Source organism: Acanthaster planci, linkage group LG17, assembly GCF_054643075.1.
Source record: "Acanthaster planci isolate LZ-2023a linkage group LG17, COTS_SCS, whole genome shotgun sequence".
In the NCBI taxonomy this organism is placed as follows: domain Eukaryota; kingdom Metazoa; phylum Echinodermata; class Asteroidea; order Valvatida; family Acanthasteridae; genus Acanthaster; species Acanthaster planci.
Window position 1 is genome coordinate 824,429 of NC_141793.1, and position 26,855 is coordinate 851,283.

Sequence of the window (26,855 nt, forward strand, 5' to 3'; positions counted from 1 at the left end):
GGGCAGATAATGTGTGAATAACGGCCGTTCTGTGGCTCCGTATTTTACTCTCCTCGTGAATGCGTTCTGGCCTACATATACCAGGTGTAGAATCCATGCGTTGTATGGAGGCGCCGTAAGCGCGCGTGAAATATCGGTCAGCTAGACGAACAAGCACGAACAGCGTGAAGTGATGATGATAATAGTTAATAGGGCCTATATTTATGAATATATTGAGATTTCTGGCCTGAATACCCAACGAAAACAATCGTGTTCACCATGAAGTTTACAGAGCTTAACACTGGAATAAAGATGCCACTGTTTGGCTGTGAGTATAGGCCTAGGTCTAGTTTGGTTTTTAAAATTCTTTTAAGTTTACCTCAACCTAGCCCCACTCACTAGTGTGGCACGGATCACTCCCAATTTATCCTTAATAAATCGGGAGTGATCCGTGCAACACTAGTGGGGCTAACCTCAACCATGCCTTAACATACCGTACCGCCGCGGTTCGCATAATAATAGGGGCCTATGCCTCATAATTATGGTATAGGCCTATCAGGCCTAGACCCGTAAACAGGGCTCCTTTGTCGATCTATCAGTGTATAACCATTGAGCTGGAGGAAGGTCCTTCCTCCATGGTATAATGGAAGTTAGGGCCCTGTTTACGGGTCTAGGCATGGAGGAATCCTCCATGGTCTAGGTGAGGCCTGTCTCGCTAATTCGATCATCACAGCCTTATCGTTAACGGTGAAATACTGCAAGAGAGATTTTGCATAATTAGGCATCATGGGAAGGAATAATTTCCCTTCCCACAATGCCTTTCCACAGTTGTGCCAAATTAGCAGTGCTTGATTACTAGCACTAGCAGTAACGCTTATGTCATGTCAGTAAGCCTAGGTCTTATCATGCCCTAACCAGTGCAACTGGGCCAACAAATATGACGGTCATATCAGCAGGATCATGAGTTTTGTTTTTGTGGGGGGGGGGATAATGATGTTTGTTGCAGGTTTTGCCGATGAATAACATTATCAGTCCATTGTCATCATATAACTAAGATCTGTTGTGAACAGCCGGGCATAATATGCATGATATATAATGTAGGGGATTGCTTGAAAGTAAAATTCATGGTGGCCTCTCCCCCGACATGCCCAACAGTTCTGAATAAACCAATTTTTTTTTTATTTTATGATGGAGCCTTTTTAAAGAAGTGCAGAAATTAAAATCACCTAATTTGTTATGTTTGTATTGAACATGTATACTTAAAGTAGGAACTTACGGATTGGTTGGCCATGATGTTTTGTACAACGCCCTCGATGCTGCACTCAAGTCAGGCTATAGATTAATAGGTGAGAGAATTAAAAGTTCAGTTCATGATGTTAAACATTAAATTTGGTGACAAACCTTCTGATTTACTACATTGAATTTGGTTAAAAAAGTGTGTCCCTACTTGCATGACTTTTGGGCAGATTAAACGACATATCTGAACTTCATTGTCAAGCTTTAACCGAGATTACATCCTCCTCGTCTCATGAGGCACTAAAGAAGAGACGCCAGGGCACCACTCTCCGTTGAAGCTGTATTGAGACGGTTAAAGCAGGAGAACAAAATCATTTGGTGCAGCTAAATATCTGTCAGTTTCTAATGAGCAGTCAATCCAGACCCTTCTCTACTTCTGTAAGTGTAAGGATTGTAAAAGTTTCAAGTTTTGGAAGTAAAATTTCTCATCATACGCAGATCCAAAGAGTGTGACTTTTTGTTTCACAGAGGTTAGAAATTTCCAGTTTCATGGTTGTGTTCACTGGTGCTTGTCGATACTCATGTCCCCTCCCTTCCCCCCTCCCGTTATGCCTCAGGGGACTTTACTAGGATGTACGGCTATATCATAGCTTGTGGTTTAAGATGTAGGTGTGTATTTTGCCTCCATTTATCAACAACAAAAATTGAAGATCTCTTTGGGGGATCATACAAGCCCCCTGAGGCCTTCCCTCATTGTGCCACTAGTCGTGTTTGTGCTAGGCAAAAGACCACAGAAAACTCGGTTCTTTCTTCCCCTCAGACACCGCAGCCGTCTACAAGAATGAGAAGGACATTGGGGATTGCTTGAGGGAGCTTTTACCTAAACATGGCTTGAGCCGAGACGACTTGTTCCTGGAGACCAAACTTGGTGAGAGGTCAAAGGTCAAAGCATTGGCAACATTCAGAAGTCATAAGTGTGTCCCAACCAAATTCAAATCTGGAGGAAGTATTATAATTTTAGTCATTAAAATGTTCTGACATATAGTGACCACAAACGAGCAACACCAAAATAAGCCTCAATAGTACAAGTGGATTTTTGTATCACGCCAACCTACATGTATAAAGATGAAATCAGGCAATATGCCCTTTAAAGACATCGGACCCCTTGTCATGAAATCTTCAGCCTGTCAGTAGTAATCTTGTCAGTTCTTTGGGTTTGATGACTGTTACTGCATGGAGTTTTAGAATGTGTTATAAATAAAAGTTTAATACCCCTAAAATATCATTAAGTTGAAATTATGTTCCTCAGTCCTTGACTGCTTGACCATCCCCTAACTTCAGCTTCTTCCTTTTATGTTCAGACACCAAAGACCATGGTTTAGAGGAGGCTTACTCAGCGTGTCTGGCATCCTTGGAGAAGCTGCAGACAGATTACTTGGATCTTTACATCATCCACTGGCCAGCCAAATCCAAGATCAAATCAGATGACCCAAGACACGCTGGCTTCCGCAAAGACTCGTGGACAGCTCTGGAAAAACTGTACAAAGAAGGTATATAATTTCTAGCAAAACGATGACAAATAATGGAAATTGAAAACTGGAATTCAAAGAATGTATTGTATGACCCCCAATATTGTTGGGTTTGTTGGTTTGTTGTAGGTAAAGTCAGGAATATCGGTATCTCCAATTACACACTCAAGCATCTGAAGGAGATGGCGTCTTATACCACGATACAACCTGCTGTCTTGCAAGTATGAAGAACAGAGTGGAAATAATCATTAGAGTAATCTAACTCCTCACCTGGGAACCATGGGTTAAAGACTGGCAGTTCAAACCATGATAACAGTAGAGGTAAAGAAAGAAGACGTCTGTGTATCATCCTTGTGATTTCAACCTTTGGAGTTGATTAACTGTGACCTGTCGCCACAAAATGAGCTGAAAGTAGGAATGCTCAAATATTGAGATATGGTATATTTGAATTCAGCAAAAACAGAGTTTCCAGTGGTATGTACATCGAACACTTAGGGTAAAAGTATACGGTGGCAATGTGACATTATTCTGGCAGCTTTGTGTCTCTTCCCGTCATCGTTTCAATATTTCAGACCAGGCACGAATAATGCTGTCATCAAAATTGCTGAGAAATGACATTTTTAAATGTATGATCCTGCGAAATATTTGGAATTAAATAGGACAAGAGTTACTCCTTCCAAATATTACAAAACCCCAAATTGACATCCACTTCAAGATGACTTTAAACTCGCAAAATAGGAAATAGCAAAACTTTACTCTCATTTTGTTGTGACAAGTCACAAGTGTGAGGAGATTTTGAAGTACATTTACAGGAGAACCACGGCTGGCAAAACAATGCAATCCAGTCTGCAGGTCCAACCTGGTGGGATACAAATATGGACTTTGGAGATGGAAATCAAGCTTTCTTAGCCACTCTTTGATTGCACATTTGTATGCATTCACTCAATCTTTCAACTTGTCCTCAGGTGGAGTATCATCCATTTTACATTCAGACAGACCTGCTACAATGGTGCCAGGCTAACAACGTACACCTGCAGACCTACAGGTCACTTGGAAAGAGTAAGGTAGGTAGACACTGTCTACGTGTTTGTTGTTGACAAATACTGCCAGGGAATGAAGGGTTATCCAACGGCTACAAGTTCAGATCCAACTCCATCATTTTACCAGTGGAAATTTAAACAAGTCATCTCAAGAGTTGGACAGCTTTGTGTTTCCATAGTCAGTTATTGCTTTAATATGTATCGTTTCTTTTTGTTTGAAATCGACAGCTATTATCGGAGCCTGTGGTAGTGACCATCGCAGAGCGGACCAACAAGACTCCAGCTCAGGTGCTACTCCAGTGGGCATTGCAGCAGGACCTGGGTAGGTGGACTTCCAGACAGCTCGCTAAACTAATCTGTAAATAGAACAAGATTTTGTCCCTCTCCTGCAAACTAACGAGACAGTCACATTAACCTACTACATAAATTATTGCTTATCAACAAACATCAACATAACATCAACATGGCATCAACATAACATCAACATGACATCAACATGACATCAACATAACATCAACATAACATCAACATGACACCAACATGACACCAACATGACACCAACACGACATCAACATGACATCAACATGACACCAACATAACATCAACATGACACCAACATAACATCAACATAACATCAACATGACACCAACATGACACCAACATGACACCAACATGACATCAACATGACACCAACATAACATCAACATGACATCAACATAACATCAACACGACACCAATACGACACCAACACGGCATCAACATGACATCAACATGACATCAACATGACACCAACATGACATCAACATGACATGATCATCATTTGCAGCTGCTTGCTATTCGAAGTTTGTCTCTATTTGTCTCTTTGCCTTTTGAAACAGTCAAGTGTGTCAGATTGATCTCAGAAGTTAATTAAATTCCTCTCAGATTTTTATGAAAATGTCATTTTGAATTCTTGAAATATGCGAAAGAAATCCTTATTGGATTGAAATGCCAAGATAAAAATTTTGCCTTAATCATATCACAGGCGTAATCCCACAATCGACCAATCCAGATCACATTGCTGAAAATATTGACATCTTTGAGCATGGTGACAATTGGCTCACAGAGGAAGATATGCTCAACATCTCAGACCTTCACTGTGGAGAAAAATTTTGCTGGGATCCATCAGTTGTTCCTTGAAGCAGGGGCCCAATATTGTATCTTTGAGGTAAAGTGGTTTTCATTTTTGATCAACTTTTTTCATTTCGATAAACTTCATGTTAAAGCAGACCTCGAACTACACTGAAGTTTTCAGCAAATTTATCTGTACACATATCAAACGATAAAATTCTAGACAACCTTTACCTCAGGGTTCAAGGGCCCCGATTTAAACCCCTGAAAGTTCCTCTGTTGATAACATCTTTTCAAAACTTTCACATTTGTGTTTACCAAAGGAGTTCTTCCAAAATCTGGAACAGCGAAGCACATCGAGGACAATATGGCCTCGGTCCATCTAGAGCCACTGATGTCGGCTGACATGGACGCTTTGACTAATCTCAACAGGGGTCAACGATTGCTGCGCTTGGATCCCACAGAAGTTGCATAAACCAGGCAAGCGATGAGATTGAGAGTTTTCTGAGAAATGAGGTATTGATGTATTCACGGTTTAGGTGAAATCATTTGAAGCAAGATATGGGACAGAGAGAACCCCCCCCCTTGGTGTTGGTCATTGTTTGATCGGAATCTCAGGAATTCTTTACAGACTTCTAGGGGGGATGTGTTAGGTAACAATAGTCTAGAGTGTGTATAGGGATTGGACAGGTAAGGGGGGTACCCCTCCATCCCGTATCTTGCCTGGTATAGGTAAAATGCTATATCCTCGGAAAATATTAATGCGTTGAATTTGAACAAAGTTTGCAGTATCAAGAAATGATGTTTACTGAAATATATTAGAATATGGATACCAGTATTATTTCGTGGTGAAAAAGAAAATTCAACTTCCGCATCATGTGACATCTTCCTAGGAAGTCTTCAAAAGACTTTTAAAAATGAGAGAAAAGACAGGCGCTCATAACTCATGGTTTAATCATCGTTAATTCTGTCTCAATCTTTTAAATTTCACTTTTGGGAAAACATTCCAGGAGTTTCAAAACTATTTAAACAATCATTCAAAACATGACACATTTGTTGCTTTTACAAATTCTCCTTTTTTTGTTACTCAAGAAAAATTCAGTACCTGTTTACAAAAACCTGTCACAGAAAAGTTTTTGATTTCTAATAATTTACTTGGAATTCTCTCATATTAATGTTAAAATAGCAATTGTGCCTAGTAAGCTATGTTCATTTACAGCAAAATTCAGCCATGTGGCCAAAATTGAGCTGTCTGATTCAAATCAATTTTTCTTACAGCTCATGTTTACGGTTGAAATAAGAGCAAGTTGAAGCCACGTGTGGGTGAAAAGACAAGATATTTGGGTGTTTGCAGAATTGAAAAGCTTGCATTGGGGAAGATTGTTTGGAAAAACAAACAACTCCATGTGCCAGATTCTGGAATGGTTTGTTTACATAAAGCCAAAGAGTGTGTCACAGAGGAAGTCTGAGATATAACCTGATGTTGGTAGGATTTGTTTGTAATTCTATAAAAATTATGCAGGACTTTTATCCAAAGTACCAACATTCACTGGTAACCCTACTTCAAACTGGTACTCCTACCACTTCTAAGCATTTCTCCAACCATGCTATTGCTTCTGTTGTAAATGAACAGCTAAACATTACCTTGATGGAATGTACACGCAGATAATGTTTACTTCTGACAAAGCAAAATGTATACCTGTATTCCCAAACTCAACTATACTGCCACAACCAAATATAAAACAGCATGCCTTTGGAACTCGCAAAGGCTATGTATGCATGCAGAACACGGCATTCATTACATTGAAAAGCAGAATAAAGTAAAAGTACTTTACCTGTGGCAGATGCATAGACATACAGGTGGACTTATTGCTAAACAATTAATGTGACTTGTTTCACCAAACTGAAAGCATTTTTTTAACCTAGTTCACAATTTACAGTGACTACTATGTGAATAAATATCAAGTTTATTCCTACATCCAGCTATTTACAACAAAAATTCTACAAAAACAGTAATCTCGTCCAAAGTTTGCTTTGGGCTACCCTTTTATGGGTTTAAAAAATCTTGCAATTCCGACAGTGCCTTAGGAATAAGAGAGTTTGTTGACCTCTGTAACAATGACAACTTAGTGCTAGAACCAGTTTTGCCATCTGCAGTGTTTAGAAACAGACTTTGGTAAAAAAAAAAGTCTTTGTCTCTTGTGGAAACTATTTTGAAAACTGGTGGAATGGACTCACCAACAAAGTAAGGTTTGAGGGCATTTTTTTTGCCTGCAACATAAGAGTCAAGATACTCATAAACAGCAAACTGTAGATCAAGATGTTGAGCTAGCAAATTTGAAATAGAAACCAAACTTCGACCTCAACACCGTTTTGTTGCTAATACAACTATTTGCTCAGGATTACAGCCAGGGTTTGTAACTATTTGCCATTGCCACATGCACATTGTAACTGGATTTCTCCAAGATTACATCTCATAAAAACTTTTCAATGCAACAACATTAGTGAAGGGTAAATGTGTTTACTGAAATTGCTTAACATGTAGTGTCAAACAAGGGCCAGATATCGTGATCTTTGAACTGTTTATGTGTGTGTTTAGATGACCCAAAACTATTCACCTGACATTGGATGCCATTAAAAAAAAAAGAAAGTTTCACTATGTAAAGGTACAAAATATGAGTTGAACAAATTGTGTTTATAAGTGGATGCAAAGACCCAGGTTACAGAGAAATTCTCCTTAATTTGCTCACTTACAATGTCAGTGTATGTAGGTAAATAATGGTAACAACTCACGATGATACAGTTATACACGTGCTTCTTGTTACATGTAAGCACACTCATGGAAATGTACATGTACTTTTCCCATGGTTCCCTGAAGTTGGAAATAAATTCCCAGTCCATTGCATGGCAACTTATACATGTTTGCATTGTGATTATCTTGTTCTTGTGTGCTGGTCTTTAAATGCAAATCTGTTTGCCCAAACAAAATAATGCCAAGAAGTCAATAGTCTTGGAAGCACTTGGAAGAAATGCCTCGAAAAGACAAAGAAGTCTGGAGTTCCCTGTACAGCTGAATATTCAGGGTTCACTCTCACTTGATCAGGACACGGTAGACTCTTGGTAGATGTTTATCAGTCAGTTGGCTTACTGGCAAGTTTACACTGTAGTAACCCTCAAGCTTGCCTTCCTGCCAAGGTACATGTATACCCCTTGCTACCAACCCAACTCCACTCCAAAGGCCCTTGCCTTACCCCTGAAATATTCAGCTCTCTCCAGAGACTATCTCCAAATCTAATGTTTATAAGTGCGAAAATCCTTCTTTCAAACAAGAAAACCCCGATTGGGTAGAGGCTTAGGCATGGGACTTCTACTCATCGGGTCCTGGGTTCAATCCCCACCCATGCTCTTTTTCGTCAGAAAACTTATAATATAGAGCGAAAAAAGTAAAAAAATCCTTTTTCCACCAGGGCACCCCTGGGATTTGATCCAGGGACCCCTGGATCAGAATCCCAGGCACTACCCTCCTGAGCTACTGAGCTCTTGTTAAATTAAGCGTTCGGACCTTATACTTAAACCTTAGGATGGAATATTTCGAAACAAAATTACCCATAAGCACTCTGTATGCACATCATCAATATTCATTACATGCAAATGAGGAACAGTATGCAATTTTGTGGAATTAGCCGTTCAACATTGGTATGCATCGTGTACATTTTCTTTTAATAGTCAAAAAAGAAACACACGGTCTCTATAGTCCCTATTTTTTCTAGTTGACAATCTTTCAATTTAATTTGTTGGATGATAGAAATAAACACTTTTTTCAGGATTAAAATTCCATCGATTTCTAATCTTTTCAGCAGAAAGCTTCTGGTGAACACCCACATAGTGAAGTATAAGAACATTCACCTAATCTAGATAATGTGCAAATATCCAAGTTCATTAAAAAAAAAGTATGCGCGACAATTCCTTTTCAAACCAAATACTAGAAACTGGTGGCATTTTAGAACAAAATCTGAATGGCTGGTACAGCCCTTTGAAAGTCTTTACAGGAAAAACTTTTCTTTTACAAAAACACTAGTTGGAAGTGCATATTCACTCAGGATATGTAATCGTTGGACATTCTCCAACCAAATCCCAGTGTGCCTACCCCAAAATGGATGTCCTAAAAATGTTGATCTTTGCCTCTGTAATACACGCTACATGTACAAATAAATGAGCTATGGAATATTTAAGAACTAATTTTCAGCATGTAGTGGCCTTGTTCCCATCATCTTGGGTTTGCAGATGAATGCTTTTCCTGCAGCTCTATAAAAGCAAAAAAGCTTAATCTGACGGCTGTGCCTAACATCAGAATTCCTCTACAATTTCGGATTCCTCTGAAGAAATTTTTTTTTTAAATTTGTACATACTTCCTGGATTCTGGGACACCATGAACATTCCACACACCAATGCAAGTTTCTAAAAAAAGATGGATGTCTTGAAGGTTTGAAATAATCATGCATTAAACCAAACAAAGAGGCTAGTTTTTTGGCAAGGCATAATAAAACGATTAAAAAAAATTCTGTACAGATGCATGTTTAACAACTCTGAAACACTAAGGCCAACTTAAGCTGTTACTCCAATTGAAATCTACATACATGTACCACGAGAGAATGAAGCTAGGTGTAAGTGAACACTTCAAGCAGAATTGATCTCTTGGACTATCAAAGTCTATCGGGGTAGATGTCCTTAACATGGTGGTTGTAATATGGGCAGCGTCTTTCATCATTCACCGACTTCCTTCGATTCCCCCCCCCATAAAAAATATTGAAGTGACCGCAAACTTTCGAAATGTGAGTTTGGATAAGATGCCCGACTTTTTGAATATGTCAGAGCCAAAGTCCAGACTTTTGTCTGGAATAGTACAACTGCTGAAAACAATCCACTGACACTTGGTTTATAATTTACAATATTGGTCAATCTCAAAAGCAAAGAATCTCTAAAAAAAAAAGAAAAAGAAGAAAAATCCAACAAACCGAAAAGCGTGCGTAGCTTTATAAAATGTTGACTGAAACATTCCCATCATTGGTGATTGAAAACTGACTTATGACAGTGACAAAAAGCTAGGTAAAAAGTTTTTGAACACTAAAACGGTTTGAAACTGGCCAAGTGTTAAGAAACTTTTGACTTTGTTTGCGAAAGTGCAGCAGGCTGTGAGATAGTGGCCTTCGTTTCAGTACATCACAAAGTTTTTTGAGTTTTCAGATGAAGTGCCAACTTCTAATGACCAATAGAGGGCGCTCCAGATATTTAGTCAACAGGGCGCTATGATCAGAAATGCAAATTTACACAATCTATTTTTAGGAGTACAGGAAATATTTGTGCACTGTTACTACTAAATGAATAGTTGTTGATTACGAAGACTGCTCCTCTGTCCCGTTGGGTCACTTGATCAAGCTTAGCTTGGCGTTCTTCATTTTCTCCAATCGCTTGGTCAGGTGGCTATTCTCCGTTTCAAACTCTTCATTCTTGTCTTTCAAAGTGCGGATCTGTTGAGTTGGAAGAATAAATCGAGGGTATAGAAGTCACAAATTGAGGAGCTGAGGCAAAGAAATCGAAGCAGATTCGGGTAGGGATAGAAAAACATCTGATCCAACTGGCGATGAGTGAATTATGATGGAATGAGGTCTTGTCTTAATTATGTTATTTTCACGACACCAAACAAACATCACAAAGAGATAATTGCTTGCTGTTATATTACAACATTACTGGGGACAAAAACCTTTTGCCGCTGGACCCAATCAAACTTTAGTTGAATTGACCAGGACCACTGTAACCTTGCAAGACGTCCACATACCTCTCGTTGTAGTTTGCGTCGTTCCTGTTTCAACTCCTCTTCCACCCTCTCTGCCGTGTCTGCGGCCGTCTTGTATCGCTTCACCTGACCTTCTAGCCGCATGACCTGCCCAGGAAAACCAAGCCATTGAACAACACTCACTACCCAAACAATCTTTCACATTTCTCCTTTGGTGTCCTGACAGCCTCTAATGTACAGTTGCATTCAGGAACAGCAAATAGCTGGGCTTTAATTTCATGTGAGACACAAAATCAGAACACACATGGTAAACAGTTCAGAGTGGGAATCGAACCTGGCAATTGCAGATAATCCTAGAGGTGCTCTTCCAAGTACAACATGGAGACAACCTCCAAATATAGTAGACTCTCAATGAAAAGAACACTGTTAAAACCAAATTAATGTTATATAAAGCAATTTCTTGATATGTTGTGTTTTCTTTGTTTTTCCAATCTTCTTTTCATTACAACGTCCTGGTTACAAGAAGGTAATTTGTCTGGTCATTGTAACTTTACGACTAGAGTCGAGCGTACCTCACAATTTGTCTCAAAACACTGACTATTCAGCTTATGTTCACAGTAAATGCCAACATTTCCAGTCAAAAATAAATCATGGCAGACCAGCATCCAAGGTTCATTTTCTTTTCAAAATAAGCGTCATTTAGAAGGCCTACTTTATCTTCAAGCATTCAAAGGTGCCGGTCCAGGTGTAGTGATTACTTACATGGCCTTCTAGAGTCGCTAACTCTTGTTCTGCTTTCTGGTACTTGAATCTGTATTCATTAACTTGCCTACTAGCTTCTCCTGCGACAGATAAACATTGAGACAAGCCAAATGAAGAAGATGCCAAGTAGTAATGCATAAAGTATCACAGTGCCTGTACATTTGTCAATCACTCGCACTCACTTTGGATATCTAGCACATCTATTTCTGGTCCATTGACAGATGACGTTTGGGCTGGTCGCCTTCTCTCCGCTGTGGCAACCTTGTCTTTTTCATCTTCTAAATCGATTTCTAGTCTCCTAATCTGTGAAATGGAAGAGCGATTAAACACATCGGATATTTTACAAGCTAATGCTTTTGGTCAGACACATTTTCTGAGTACTTGGGATCTATAATCTAAATGCCTCATTCCTGCCGGGATAAAAAATCTTGTCTCTTCAAAATTGAACTATTGCAGTGGATCATGTCTGTTAGCGGTATCCCAGCAATGAAACATCAATATCAGAGATGCTTGAAATTCTAAGACAACATCTGCCAGAAAGTTGTAAGGCGGCCCAGTGACCACTCCTATCCATTCAGAGTGGAATTAAATTCTAGCCAACTCAGGCAGAAAATAAATGACAATAGTCCTCACATGAATCTACTCGGACCTATAACTCAACCAATGGCTTACTTTTTCTAGAAGTTCTTTCCTCTCCTCCACAAATCGTTTCAGCCGGACATCTAGCGGCCCGTCTCCAACAACCTCCAAGAGCTCGGCAGCCTCCGGCGAGACTACCACGATGGTGCCAACTTTGGGAAGTTTGGGTTTGTGGGACGCCTGGCCCTCTGGCAGGTCTTTGTCTGATAGACGTTCCTCGTCACCCACAAGGAGAAGACCATGTTCCTGACAGAAGAAATGATTCAGATGTAACTTGACCAGGAACAAAACCTGACGCCACTATTGTGCAGCTTCTGTTAAAAATATGTTACCTTTCACTGGGGTTAGTATTCATGAAATATCAAAACGCCCTTAGTTATAGATTGGTCACCAGTGGATTTAGAGCATCATTTTACACTTCATACAACCAGGATTCCATACATGTACTCACAGCTATCAGAGTGTCTCTTTGTGTCACCATTTCTTTCAATGAATCCACTTCCTTCTGCAGTAACAGGTTTTCCCTCTTCTTGCTTTCTAGTTCCTATGACAGATCAAATCAACAAACAAATTTACAACCTCTGGACAAAAGTCCCTATTTAATTTTAACTGGTTTCTGACAACCAATGTGAATACTACCTGTATAGCCTTGCACACTGATCAGTTTGAGGTCCTATGATTACCAATGAGACTATACCATTACCAGTGAGGTTATTCCATTATCAGCAGAGGCTATCAACAAAGTTGTATCATTACCTACAAGGTTACACAATTACCAGTGAAAGTATATTATCATTGAGGTTTCAGCTTCCCAATGTTTATCCCTACCATTAACCAATGAGGTGGTACCATGACCAATGAGACGGCATCATAACCAATCAGGTGGTACCGTTAATCAATGAGGTGACACCATTACCAATGACCATTAACCAATCAGGTGGTAACATTAACAATGAGGTGATACTATTAACAATTAGGTGATCCCATTAATAATGAGATTCTAGCATTAACCAATGAGGTTCCAGCTTCACCTACCCTGTGTTTATCCCTAGCTTCCCTCTGTACTTCCAGCATAGCTTCTTCTAATTCCTCCTGACGGTCCTTCAACATGTCCACCTCAAATATCAAGGTCGCCTTCTCATTATCAAGTTGTGCATTGTTCATCATAGCCTTCTTGTACTTTTCCTCCAAGTCAGCAATGGCCTCCTACGGGAAAGGGACACACGCAAAAATGAGTATTCATATGATGAATATTCATAAAGCTTATTATTATTCATCACAGGCATGTTGTGCTTCTCCCAGGCGACAAAGCCTGGGATGAGAAATGAATGGTTAAGATTGCATCAAATATGCAAGGTATTAGCTCCAACTACTCTCTCATTTGCAAACACTTTGGGTTAAAAGCAACCTGTTAATGTTGCCTGTCAAATGCTGCCTTTACTAACCAAAAACAACCTGATGCTTCCATATCAAGCAAATCAAATCTGCACCTGTTACAGCTCTAGAAGCAAAACAATCAAACATTAAAAAGAAATCCTTCACAGCTCTGATCATAGCACTTGTTACCTACCTGTCAACTCCAACCAAAAAAAGAATACATAACTGTAACTTTGGAACAGCCCCGGCAAACCTTGGCATTCATTTGTATTGGTTAGCACCACTCTGTTCAGGGGTCTTCCTAAACATTCACTGCAACATTCAGGGATGGTACAGCAAAATAATGCTTCCACTAACTGGGGCACACACCAATCCAATCCATTCAAACTCTTTACTTTGTGGTCCAGGTTCTTAAGGGAGCTGTACCCAAACAAGACATTCCCCATGCTAGGAGGTAAAGGAGAATAAACCTTGGCACTTGTACAATAAAGACTATATTTGGGCTTAGCTCTTGGGGTTAACAGGTGAACTGACATAGTCAATCATGTCTTCATTACCTGTGAAACGTCCAGGATTTAGAATTCACTAAGACTGTTTTACAACTCCAAATATACACACACTGTGCTCTACATGTATGACATGACTGCATGTACGTGCAAGCCTTTCTTGCTGGCTTTACATGGTAATTAATAAAAACACAATTTTCCTAGAAACGGTGGAATGCCTTACTACATGAAATTGGAACTGTGCTCAGTGTTGAACTACACACTCATGGGAATCTGGAGGAATCCGAGGAAAGCCCCGAGAAGCTACTGGAATGAAGACTAGCAGACACCGCACAAATAATCAGTAAACTACATGTGTACGTTGTAGATTAAAGCTATAAGGAAATAAACTGTTAAAATATGAACTTCTACACAGAAACTGAGAAGAAACAACTGCTGATGAATGGCCTACATGTACATCTACTACAAAAAGGATAACTTCCAAACTTCAGATCTCTTGGTGTGGATGTACACACCTGTTCATGTACATGTACTACAGAAAGGATAACTTCCAAACTTCAGATCTCTTGGTGTGGATGTACAAACCTGTTCATGAACTACAGAAAGGATAACTTCCAAACTTCAGATCTCTTGGTGTGGATGTACATACCTGTTCATGTACACCTGTTCTACAGGAACCTTTAAGCAAGGTCATATTGGACATTCTGTTCTGCAGCTTTAACATTTCACCCTGAGGCTTTGTTGGAACAAATACCGAGAACTCAAATAAAAAGCTGTCATGTTGCGAGGTACATGTACCAGGGAATAACTGAAGTGGATAGACAAAGACATGGCAGTTCCGAGTTCAATCAAGTCCACTCTGTCTAGAGACTCCAAAAAGAACAGATGTCTAAGAATGTGGTGTGTCTTAGGTTAAGTTGTACCTTAAGTTAAAAAAACATATCCTACATGTAGGTTACAGCGGGTTAGGTTTTCCTGCATTATTCTCCTGGAACTCACAAGACAGTGTTGAAGTTAAGTCAAATCATGTGCCCCACATACTGTAGCTTGAGCACCAGGGAGGGGAAGGTACGTACAAGTATGAAGGGTGGATGAAGGCATATGGGGTGAGGGGATGAAGGCAAACGGGGTGAGGGGAAGGGTGAGGGGAAGGGTTGGGGGACAGGTGGCACAGTGCCAATAAGGCTGAACACTTCAATGTCCATTTGAGGGGTTGCAGGGTTATAACAAGTCACTAAATTTTGTGACTTGAGTGAAATTGAGTCATTTAAACGTAACAACTCAAGTTGGACTTGAGTCATCGACTTGAGTCATTGGGGAGCTGTACAACAGTCAGTTTTGTTTCTAAGCTGAACGACCAGAAGTACAGGTACGCAGACCAGCATGTCCACTCTACATGAAGCTCAGCACTACACACTCTACCAGTGAGTACTAGTCTTGTCAAACCCAAACTCCTCACAAAGTTGAGTCACAAGTTGAACCAGGATTGTTGAATCTTACGAACCACTAGATTGAAAAATAAATAATCATGTTTATTCAGAGCTTACAAAGGCTCACACAGATGCCTTTGGCACTACTGATCACAGCAGAAATGATACATGTAAATTACATTGTAACACACATCTATACATGTAAGAAAACTTTAACTCAACAGTTTGACCAAACCTCTTTGCTTAAACTACATGTTCAAAAATCCCTTGGCTGTTAACCACTAAAAATCCACCTACTGCTGGAAGGAGGAAAAGGAGCAAGCTAGAAGCGCACTGATTGGTTAAGAAGCGGGTGTCATTAGTATACTTTAAACCAATCAAAATTAAGGAAAAAAATCCAAATGAATAAAATGATGAAACTGAGTGGAGTGCAGAGTTTGTGTCGTTGGACAACGTACCAATTCCTTTGGGCTGGGTTCTTCCTCAGCCGGTGGGGCGGCTGCCTCACTCTGTCGAATATATCAAGGCAGAGACAGTTTTATGCTGAATTCCGGACTTACATGTAGGACCAAGCTTTGACTGGGATGGGGCTGAACGGACTGAACTGAGCAAAACTGACTCTCACATAAAACAAGAGAATCGGGCCACTGAAAATGAATTTGAAACCCACTACAACACTGAATTTTCAAATTAGTAAAGAAATTTGTAAGATTGTGAGAAAAAGTACAGTAACGAAATGTTCCAATTAAAGACACGTTATGAAGATGTAATTATGTTTACAATGCCAGGTGTCATCCTCAAAATTTTGTAAGAATTATATGTAACACATGTACAAAAAGTATTTTTAATTTTCATTAAGCACCATCTAATTTCCAGAAATGCATGCATCCCACAGGAGAAGGCAAGGATCCCTACATGCAATCCAAGCATAAATACTCCATTACATGCAGAATACCACCAACTTGGGTCTGCCATCCATCCATGTCCAAGGTGTAAGGTCAGGTTACAACCTCTGTCCTCTATCACAACCTTTACTTACCTGACTCAGAACGTAAGTGAGCTGTTGTCACAAAATGGCACATATACATGTATTAACCCTAACAGTCCTCAATCCTCCAACAGGTGAAGGATTGAGGAGTCTCCCAAGACTGTGGTTAACATGACCACCACTTGTCTCAACTTACTTCCCCTAAGCATGTTTCATAGAAAATCTCATCCCATCTACTGAGCATTCAATGTCTACTAAATACTGCAGACTTACATTACTGAAAAAACATGAACAGATAGTCAACTCCATCTCTCAAAATGGTAAGTTTTCATCGACAGTGTCAGCAAATAACTATTTCATCAACGTCTACAAGCAACTCTCTTACAACTCTTGACACGTACAAGGTTAACCATTCAGATTTATCTAGCCTTTCTGCACAATGTTAACAAGGTTGTTTATCACACATACATGTACATGTCACTGAAAACATGTCTCGTGACTTTTGGTTCGGGGCAAGGAAAAACGTGCCGTCTGATTTAGCACGTACATGTATCAGCAACCTTTGTTGGCAAAGCCATTGATTTTCTTCTCACATGAAAATCAACTTTTCAAATGGCAACGTGACCTGTTTGCCAGTACCAACATGAGGAAAAGTCATTAAGGGTAACTTCAACAGTAAAAACTTGCCACAAGTTTCCTATTCCTTAAAAGAAACACCTGCCATAATTTAACGTGCAAATTAAACCTGCATTTCACTTGTTCCTTTTCATATTTTGGCTTCACAATTGACACTTAATGTAAAATATCTTTAATAAAAGCATTAAACCCTGGTTCAAACTTTCTAAACGTGACAGCAAACTTAACTGTTCAGAGCAGCAGTGAACTGAAAAAAGTAGAAAATAAATTGAAATGAGGCAAATTGGCTTTGTTTACAGTGTCAAGAACTAATTTTGTAAAGCAAAGTATATCAGTCCTGCTTGATGGACAGAAAAGAATAATGACCTTACGTTGGTATTTAGATACAGTGACAATTCTGGACTGCTTTAGTCCATTCCTAATACTAATGTTCGGTTTCAATGTCTGTCAAGTACATGCCAACAAGATAACATCTGCCATCATTTCATCAGCAATCAATTGCAAAACATTTCACACATCTTGGTCAAATATAATGGATGTCATTTTCAAATTTAATCATTTTGAAGGTTTGACAGGATTTCAACTATGCAAAACTGAATTTCTTTCATCGTGCAATAAATTCATGTACGGCCAGGAGACTTTCTCACAGAGGGCCTTGACTGTAAGAATCGCTTGCAAAAAAAAAAAAAAAAGAACGAGAATCAGCAATTTGCCTTGACTGGTGAATGGGATTATTGTTAACTCTTACCTTGAGTGCTACTGATTCAAACTCGATGGAATCGGTACTTCCTCTTCGCGATGAGCTTCCCCCGCTAGAATTGGGCACAACGGGGGGGATCACACTGCTGGATTTCTGGGGAATCAAAATTGGAATCAAACACACAAGACCATGAATGTGCGTGCAAGACATAGTAGTTTAAGCCAGCTTAAAAGTTTTACCTGAGCCTGAAGGGAGTTTGGCTTTTTATGTCATGTTGTGCATGGTGAGTGTTGTGAGAAATCATGCTTTTATTGTAGTGCTAAATGTACATGCACTGCATTTGTACAGCACAGGTACTGCCTTCTTAGGCCATGTCTGCTTAAAGTCATGGCTACAACTAGCAATCAGTGCACATACACCTATAGAAGCTACATATGGATAGAACTTCCCATAGATTTGTTCATTACTGTAAGCCATAGCCTGTTGGTTTGGACACTGCCAGGCTAGGGCAAGTGTGAACCAGCATACAGGTACCTCTTACATGTACCTCATAGCACAGGCACTTCAACCAGTGAGCCACTGAACATGTGTAGGTTTGATAGGACCACTGATACCAAAAGTCTCACCTTTAACAGCCATGAGTTCCACTCACTAGTTGGACAACTCCTTGCCTGTTTATCTGTGGTCTGGCAGTTTTGTTTAAAATCATCTCACTTAGATTTATCACAAGTCTATTTAAGGTGCTATCACAGTAAAACTGAATTAGGTTCATTAAATTCAATTTCCTATTGGCACTGTGCCAGTCAGGATATCCCTTATACCAAGTGTTTCCTAAACATACCCAGTGTCACAGTGAATATTATTTCTAAAAACGTATTTGTATTTTATAGTTGCCACACCTTTTTCCTGATTATCAGTCCTTGTGACAATTACATGTCTGTATGACTCTCTGTGAAATTGAATATTGTTGGCCAAATGACAGAGACAGGCAAAATATTATCTGACCATATACATGTACATGCAGTTACATGGCCACCTATTAAGTCAACAAAACTTGTGCATCAAAATGTCACAAACAGTTTCCAATTTTCTTGAGAAACCATTACGGCATTAAATACACACGACTGCGTTGGTTATAAATAAATTCCAGACTCAATAAAAATATCCATGGCTAATGATGGTAAGCTGACTACCACAAGTTGGACCTTAAATGTAAAACTCCTGCTAACTCACAGAATGAAACCCACCATGCGTCGCAAATGCTTTGGCACACATGTAACTAACCCATGGGCTAATTCTTTGTGAAAAGACACCCGGCTCCAACTGAAATACAAACCATGTTGCTGCCTCATGGCAACTTAATCAAAAGCAAAGATCGTATAGCACCGCGAAGCAGCGCAAAATGGCAAACTTCACCGTGAATATACGTAAAACGTTGTGATCGCATAGGCGCCATTTGAGCAAGCGATACGCCTGTGCAATGCATATTAATGAACAGGCGCAGTGGCAGGCATGTGCACCTAGTGAGCCTGCGCCCAAGCATTACTGTAAACTGCATAGGCGTGTTGCTTGCTCAAATGGCGCCCATGGTAATTACATCTTTTGGGCAGAGTTATCCATCTTGCGCCTTTGGCGCTATACGATCTTTGATAAAAAGACAGGTTTGGAAATCAATTCCTATTCCGATGCGTCTGGGACCACAGCCAACATCCATCAGAATCCCATGAAATCCAGTACTGGAATTTACAGGATCAGGATTGGTTTGGGTTATGGTACAAATTCTCTCATCTCACGAGTCCTTACAAAATTGAGGAGCGTAAAAGTACCAAAAATTGAGACTAAATTTCTCATTCATGCATGGGCACCCACTGGCACATATGCATACAACGTAGATGTCTGCAGGTGCAGAATAGCTTCAGGCCCAGGTCACACTTTGCCGACTTGCATCTATTCACACTTAACCTGTTATCACCAATTGGTGTTCACAAGCAGGTCATGTAAATAGCTACACAATGTTTACTGGGTAGACTTTACCTCAGACACAACCAAACAAAGATAGCTCTGGTATTCACCCCAAATCTTTATGTTCAAAACTAATGTACACGTAGCAGAAACAAACTCCATCAATCCTACATGTATACTAAGGCTTATTAACACGGTCGGTGTAAACCAATGAACCAAAAACAGTGGTGTTGAATTGATGCCCTTTATAAATCTAGATTAAGCCTTACAGAAAAAATAAGGCAAAAGTTATTTTTATGGAAGCAAACCATGTACATACAGCAGGACTTAATGAAGGTATGCCATCACTTCATTAGGCTGACATTCAGGACAATGTAAGCATGATCAATTACTATGCATTATGTGTGGAAATCAAATCCCATTCATACAAGACTTGCAACACAAATACACAATACATGTACATGTCCGTCAAAAATAGAAGCAGGTCAATGCACGGGGAACTGGGTCATTCTTTAAATTTGGGGTCCAATTTTTTTTCCTGTCCGTTATGCCTGGCATGTGATTTTTAATGTTTAGAACTCATTATTTAATTGAAAGATTGAATAAGTACTGAAAATCACCTGTCAAACAAATAATGGTTTGAAATCAATTTCAGTGATACATCCCTTATCAAACATATCAGATGCTATACATGTCAGAGGTAAGTGGGACGGAAAATGTCACAATTTGGACTCCCAACTTACAGAATAACCCAACTATATGTACATGTAAAGATCAGCATTGTAAAATTCATTTATCGAAACACTAACGATGTACATGGATGTCCAAAATGCAGAGGCTGCAATGCTGTTGATTGGCTGAATTAAATATGCGCATTTACATTACATGTACAGTATGACATCATATAATGAGGCCTGAAACATGGACTTTAACTGCTCTATTCAACAACCCTCCAATGTTTTAAAGCCGGCTGAATCCCACACCTGATGAGGTATGATTAGGATGAACTAATTCCATGTACGTGCATCTTAAAAGAGGTCCGCATTATTAATGACAAGGATTTTGATACAGCCTGGTGCTTGGAAGAGCAAGCCATCAGGTTTTGGCAGCGTTGGATTTTGATAGATTCAGGAAGGGAACTGTTAAGCCTGATTTCCATATCCACGTTAGAAATGCAGAAAACAATGGCGTCAAGATGCAAACTGCAAGGCAGACATACCGGTACATGTATGGAAGCATGTCAAATGGAACTATCGCCGATAATGCAAGCCAGCCCCGAACGGATTGGCAAAGTTGAGACTGGTTCAATTTTACTGATTGTCTGCACCGAGTAGCTGAGTAGGCCTATACAAACACACGCTGGCATGACAGGTGTACGATGTTACTCTCACTTTCACTCACTTTCTCCTTGCTACTAGTATATGAAGCCTCAGTCGTCAACAAAATACCTGACCATTAACAAATTAAATCAAACTGGAGTATCAGTTTGGCTTCAAGAGGAAACAATGCCACCTAAAAATGGCATTTTGGGAGAACATTTTGTGAGTTTGGGCGCTATTTTGTTTAATTTTTGGGTGGAATGACATCGTGCCACATTTCTTCCACAACTGTCTGCATCTTGATGCCTTGCGGACTGTCTGCATTACAAACGACCATATAGAAACCAGGCTTCACATGTACATGTGCCTACAATATACATGTACAGTAAGAGCATGCAGACAGGCTAAAGGAGCCAAGATTATTGATGATGAAGCATACAAGACTCAGACTGGATCAACTCTAAGACTGGGGATAGAAAGTCAAGAAACAATCACTGACCGGCAAGACTCAACCAAAGTGACGACAGACCAAACGGAACTACACAGACATAATGACAACAGGGTTCCATTCAGTCTAAAATCCATGTAGGTAAAGGAGGGACAAGGAAATAAAAAAAAATCACACTGGGATTTCCCTTGGCCTTGATTAGGTTACAGAAATATTACACATGCACCAGACAGGGACGATGCTACTCTTATGCATGTGATCTACATCGGACATTCTATCTGCTTGGATCATGTGACTTATTCAGTGACACTCCTTCGAGAAACTAAAAAAATAAGTGTACATGTAATGGTTCAGTTTTATTGTTTTCTCTGTTTCTTGGAAATAGTTTGAATGTCGTTGCTTTAAGTAAAAGACCGAGACACAAATGGCACTTATCTCTCGGAAGTGAATGAATCACAAACACACACACATGTACACATGTATTTACTTTAGACTTCAAATTGAGAGACAACCATTCACAGGAAGGCTGAACAAAATGTGGATCACAGCAAAATGGCAATGGATACAACAGTCACCACAGAGCAAATAGGCACAAGTACATGCATGGACATGCAGTGGGCAGATATTGAATAAATACATTCATGGTTGATGGTGAACTAGAAACAAAGTCACTGGACAAAATAGCCTGACCACATGCTGATTTACCATGAATCTTAGTCGGTGCTACAAACGTGTCCCAAATGGGTGAGCAACGTGTAATAAGAAGGAAAATAAGCATGAATCCCATCTCAAGTCTATAAACCAATTCTACATGTACAGCAAACCGGTGGAATGTTCCACTCTCCATAAACATCTCTACATGTACATAGGCAGGACTAGGTGTAAATTACAAACTCAACGTTTTCACTCCACTAAAAAAGAAAGATGACATATTTGATTACAGAAAGTTTGTTCTAAATGACAAGAGCAAACGACAACAAATGAAGTTCCAACTTCTAAATTTAGAAAAACTGAGGCGTTCATGTAGTATGGTATGTGGGTCTGCCTAATGCTTAAATAGCAACTGATCTTCTTGGCTTCACATTATATTCATGACTACAACACAGACACACCCTAGGAAATAGGTCAGAGTTCAGAGGTCAGAGTTCCTAGTGGCAACTTACGCTTTTCTTTTCTTCTTTTTGTTGCTCATATTCCTTGTCCATCTGCTCCTCGGCCTGAAAATGGATACAAAACTTTGATTATTCAAAAGATGTTTCTTCACAAAGAAATGGATTTGGAGGACAATTTGTTTCAACTTAAGTGTGATTGGTGGGAAGTTTGCCGAGATAATTACCTCTTTTTGCATTTTCTCAAGCTCCCGCATTCGAATGGATCGAGCTTCAGCCCTCGCTTGACGCTTTTTGGCCAGTCGAGCTTCCGCCTTGAAGAAGGGAAAAAAAAATTGAGATAGGAAAAAATGTGGGTCGAATACAGATAAGCCTTGAATTAGAGACTACTCAATAATGATTGGGATGAACAGTTTCACCGTCAAACATGTAGACATGAAGATTTACAAGTGACTGAGGTCAAGATTGCAATGTACCCAATGAAACATCAATTAAAAAGAGGAACTTAAAAAAAAAAAAAGAAGATGGTCTCCACACATTGAATGAACCATGTACTGTTCGTGTACAATGAATAAAACAATTCATACATGTATTTAAACATTTGTTAAGCCATAACTTCCTTTTTTACCATGTACCATCCATAACCACAGACTGATATGAAATTCTGAACCACAATTCATTTTCCATTGCTCTGTAATCAAGGACGGCAAGGTGTCAATTTATGCTGGATCCTCTCCCCCTGGTTGGCATTTCTTGACACCTTGCTGCAGTAGGATGCAGAGACTGTATGGCATCTGCTCATCCAAGAAGGCACTCATAAATACTACATGTAGGCCCCCCCTACACGTATAATTGGATTGCTGGACAAGATGTATAAAAGGACATGAATATTACAACTGTTAGCCTACTGTTACATCCTCATGACTCATTCCTTCTCGCATGTATGAGATATGGAAAGTTAAGAAACTCTAGCTCAGAGGATTATAGAATTTCATCCAAAAATGCAAAGAGGCTTTCGTCAAAAGCGTACATGTGCAAATGATGCGAGGAGTTTTTCTCATGTACACATTGATGGCGTACACAAAAGTGCATTTCTTTCATTAAAATTGTCTACGGGTACATGTTTCAGGACAACTGAGGGTAGTGCATGCTTTGCCGTCTTGGGAGGACACCGTAAATTAAAATTTGCTACCTGAAAATGTTGAAAACAAATACAACTGCTTATTTACATGTCAAAAACTTGATCGAATATAAGGAAATTTACAGCAAAATCTCACAAAATTCTGGGATTTTTTTTTCTGCTGAAATAGCTGAATACTTAATTTTCCTGGCAAGATCAATTGTTTTCTCATGAATATGAAGATACACATTAGCATAAAACAAACTGTCAAAATATGCTTTAAAATTGCACAAATGAAACTAACCTGTAAATCAGATTAAATAGGACAGAAGAGGGCCAAAAAAAGAGGGGAACTGGTCTTTTACATGAGGAAATTTTCTTGAAAAATATAGGTTTTTCTTAACGTACTGTCAGCAGGGACTTTTGAATGTGGAAACCAGTGAAATCAGTGCTTACCTCTTGTGTGATATCTGACAGTGCCTGGTCCTCTGCCTTATAGGCTCTGTTGGTGGTCCGTTTGCGACCACTTCCCAAAGGGCTGACTCCCGGACTGAGCTGACCTGGGCTACTGCCCCCATTGGTTGTTGCTGCACACATGATAGCAGTATCACTGGTACACTGGAAGCTGGGCACCGGTCGTGATTGTTTTTTTATTCTGAATTAGCGTACGTTAACATGTACTGGATTATTCCAACACAACTGAAGTACAGCACAGATGGACCTCACTGTAAAATTTTGTGAGATGTAAATGAAGTCTCCTTAGTTCCTCGGATTTCTATGATGGCTCCATGCCTGAAACAGAAATAAGTAACAGTCAACCGTCCCACGGAGGTTACACATTGCTGGCATCTCAGTGGTGTCTCAGAGGCTGTTGTTGTTATTTAAATAAAACATGATGGTGTTGTGGCGCGATCCTATCAGTAGATGTGCCATCATGGCCATGTCTTATACTGCCCCATGACCAACAAGATTTCTCTCGATTCCTCTTCCAGATTGGTCAGTTAGTGGCTATTCCATATTTTACACTCTACTTAAAGGGGCAAAAATGGCGCTGTGGTCTAAGCAGAAAATCTCAATGATTGACTACACTCTTAACCTTAACATCAAATATGCCTCAAGTTTCACTGTGAATCTGAATATCTCTTACCCAGAACTGTCGGGTCCAAGGTCTGCCCCACTCCCATGAACCACACAGAAAACAAGCTTTTTTTGCCCTTGGCTCTACATGATGTTTAACAGGGCATGAACAGGTACTTTGTAATTGAGTACCTATAGAGATGTGAGCACGCTGTTGAACTGTAAACGATGGCCATGTCCCAAACGGCTTCCAGAGCTATGGCTACGTCTATTGTCTGCTCGTCTCCGCCCATTTCTAATGGAGTGAAGACCTAAACTTAGCTCTACACAACAGATTCGGATGCAGCTGATGTCTTTGAAACAAGTGCGCATGGCTCACTGCTATCGCGATGGGCGCTCACGTGTGATCGGACTCAACGGTTGTTGCTTGTCATTCTTGCCATATTAGCATAAATAATAAGGAACCATGTGATTGGTCAGTGTGACCCCCAGCGCACCTCAGCCAACTGCCATTTCAACCCTTCATTCCAGTCACAGCTAAGAATTACACACACAAGTATGGAAAGCGGCTGCAGCCAATTTCCATGTCTTGTGTATCGATTGCAGCCATAGTCAACCATTTGGTCGCTGCTCGTCTTCGCAAGTTCACGTGAACTGCATGACTCTCAGAAATATTTGCACCTTTTTTGGAAAACGGCCTGGTTTTGGCCCATTTTTTTCTTGGTACTCAGAACAAAGTGATGTAAGCTACTGTACCATACATAGAAATCTTGGGGGAAATGGAGCAACATTTCTATGGGTACACAACTAGAATAGAATCCCTGTTCATGCACTGTTAAACGTCATGTAGAGCCTATGGCGAAAAAGGCTTGTTTTCTGTGGGGTTCATGGGAGTGGAGCGGACGTCGGACCCCACAGTTCTGGGGGTAGGCTAAATGTCTTCCACACCATACTGAAAAGGTTTCAATTGTTTTTATCCTAATTCAATGAAAAATGAGGAAACAAGCAAATCCCTGTCATGCCTGTACAGAGTGAATGGAGGGCTGCCCCTTTTTTGCCTGGCTGCAAAGTGCAATAAATGGAATAACCTCTGACCTGGTCAATCTGGACTAGAAAAAAAGGGTCATCGCCCCACCAGTAACATAAGTCATTTCAGCTCAATTGCAGAATGCCCCGCCACCCCACATGATAAACCTCATACTATAGCCAGGTACAGGTCAAAGTGTCACACTCTTTTCAAGGGATTTTCACCTTGTACCCACGTAACCAGTTATTCCAGGGGTCGTTTCCACGTAACCAGTTATTCCAGGGGTCGTTTTTTAGAGTGGCGGGGTATTCTGCAATTACTCCGTAATTTCGACTTCAAACACCCAAATGGAAACGGTCTAGTTACTGCCCTCTCAATCGGATTTCCATTTTCAAGCAAACACATGCGTTTATGAACTGCCATTTCTGTACCGGCAACCAGACCAACTTCACAAGCATCGGATCAAGTTTTACAGCAAAATAACATTCTTTTCCTGTCCAACTGTAAAACTTCACCGTTCAACTTTACCATACTTGAGTCCATGTGGCACAGTCTATCAGATGTTACAAAATGAACTAAGACGGAGCAAGCGTTTGTCCTCTGTCGAGAAAATTCGATAGCATTCCTCCCCCGTTTCTAGCCTTCGGTGTCAAATTCTTCCTGTTTTGCTCAATGAGTTCATCTACGCTGGTTCCCTTTCAACGAAGTATAAACACGTACTGCCGGGAACCACTGAAAGAAGACAAAAGCAATTCCCCGGATGTGTCACAGTTGGTGTTAATACATGTAGTTCGTGTTCACACGTCGAGAATATTGAGGGCGGCCTGTGCTTTTTGTGGGCGTAACCTACTTCTCGTAAAATATCTTTTCATGCATCGAGAATTTCCTGATTCAGAAAAAGAAAACATTGTTATCACCACCCATTTTCCTCGGGCGCAACATATTGACGAATTCAGCCGTTCCCGCCATTAATAATACATTCTTCAATTGTGTTTGCAAGGTCGTCTTGTCACATCATGGACTGCCCATTAATTTTAATAACATTTCCTGCGACTGATAATTTGTTC

General features: G+C 40.0%; 2 protein-coding genes across 8 annotated transcripts; one reads left to right on the forward strand and one right to left on the reverse strand.

Moving 5' to 3' along the window:
- Positions 1-104: 104 nt before the first annotated feature.
- On the forward strand, positions 105-7,809 carry LOC110976478 (uncharacterized). 3 transcript variants are annotated; one of them, XM_022229778.2, is made up of 9 exons: positions 105-307; positions 1,245-1,325; positions 2,036-2,143; positions 2,577-2,765; positions 2,874-2,965; positions 3,710-3,808; positions 4,013-4,106; positions 4,809-4,991; positions 5,218-5,356. In XM_022229778.2, exons 1-8 carry the CDS (start codon positions 259-261, stop codon positions 4,961-4,963), a joined length of 867 nt encoding a protein of 288 aa, XP_022085470.1. In that variant the 5' UTR covers positions 105-258; the 3' UTR covers positions 4,964-4,991; positions 5,218-5,356. The 3 variants fall into 3 exon arrangements, with proteins under 3 accessions (XP_022085470.1, XP_022085480.1, XP_022085490.1); XM_022229788.2 differs by lacking the exon at positions 4,809-4,991 and having other exon boundaries at positions 5,218-7,809; XM_022229798.2 differs by lacking the exon at positions 4,809-4,991 and having other exon boundaries at positions 4,013-4,142.
- Positions 5,831-26,485, reverse strand: lrrfip2 (LRR binding FLII interacting protein 2). 5 transcript variants are annotated; one of them, XM_022230241.2, is made up of 14 exons: positions 26,322-26,485; positions 24,141-24,476; positions 22,792-22,878; positions 22,619-22,672; positions 22,161-22,178; positions 17,775-17,879; positions 15,861-15,911; positions 13,125-13,295; positions 12,541-12,633; positions 12,123-12,335; positions 11,633-11,753; positions 11,451-11,530; positions 10,731-10,835; positions 5,831-10,422 (listed from the first exon to the last, which is right to left on the reverse strand). In XM_022230241.2, exons 2-14 carry the CDS (start codon positions 24,279-24,281, stop codon positions 10,318-10,320), a joined length of 1,344 nt encoding a protein of 447 aa, XP_022085933.1. In that variant the 5' UTR covers positions 24,282-24,476; positions 26,322-26,485; the 3' UTR covers positions 5,831-10,317. The 5 variants fall into 5 exon arrangements, with proteins under 5 accessions (XP_022085933.1, XP_022085923.1, XP_022085944.1 ...); XM_022230231.2 differs by having other exon boundaries at positions 26,317-26,485; XM_022230252.2 differs by lacking the exon at positions 22,161-22,178 and having other exon boundaries at positions 26,317-26,484.
- Between the last annotated feature and the right edge of the window lie 370 nt (positions 26,486-26,855).

Excerpts from the sequence above, each read along its gene's own strand:
- LOC110976478 (XM_022229778.2), top strand. The coding sequence starts at position 259 with ATGAAGTTTACAGAGCTTAACACTGGAATAAAGATGCCACTGTTTGGC. Across the intron at positions 2,144-2,576 it reads GTTCCTGGAGACCAAACTTG|ACACCAAAGACCATGGTTTA; the intron begins GTGAGAGGTCAA and ends TTTTATGTTCAG. Across the intron at positions 3,809-4,012 it reads GGTCACTTGGAAAGAGTAAG|CTATTATCGGAGCCTGTGGT; the intron begins GTAGGTAGACAC and ends TGAAATCGACAG.
- lrrfip2 (XM_022230241.2), bottom strand. The coding sequence starts at position 24,281 with ATGTGTGCAGCAACAACCAATGGGGGCAGTAGCCCAGGTCAGCTCAGT. Across the intron at positions 13,296-15,860 it reads AACCCAGCCCAAAGGAATTG|GAGGCCATTGCTGACTTGGA; the intron begins GTACGTTGTCCA and ends CCTTTCCCGTAG. Across the intron at positions 11,531-11,632 it reads AGATGTGCTAGATATCCAAA|GAGAAGCTAGTAGGCAAGTT; the intron begins GTGAGTGCGAGT and ends TATCTGTCGCAG.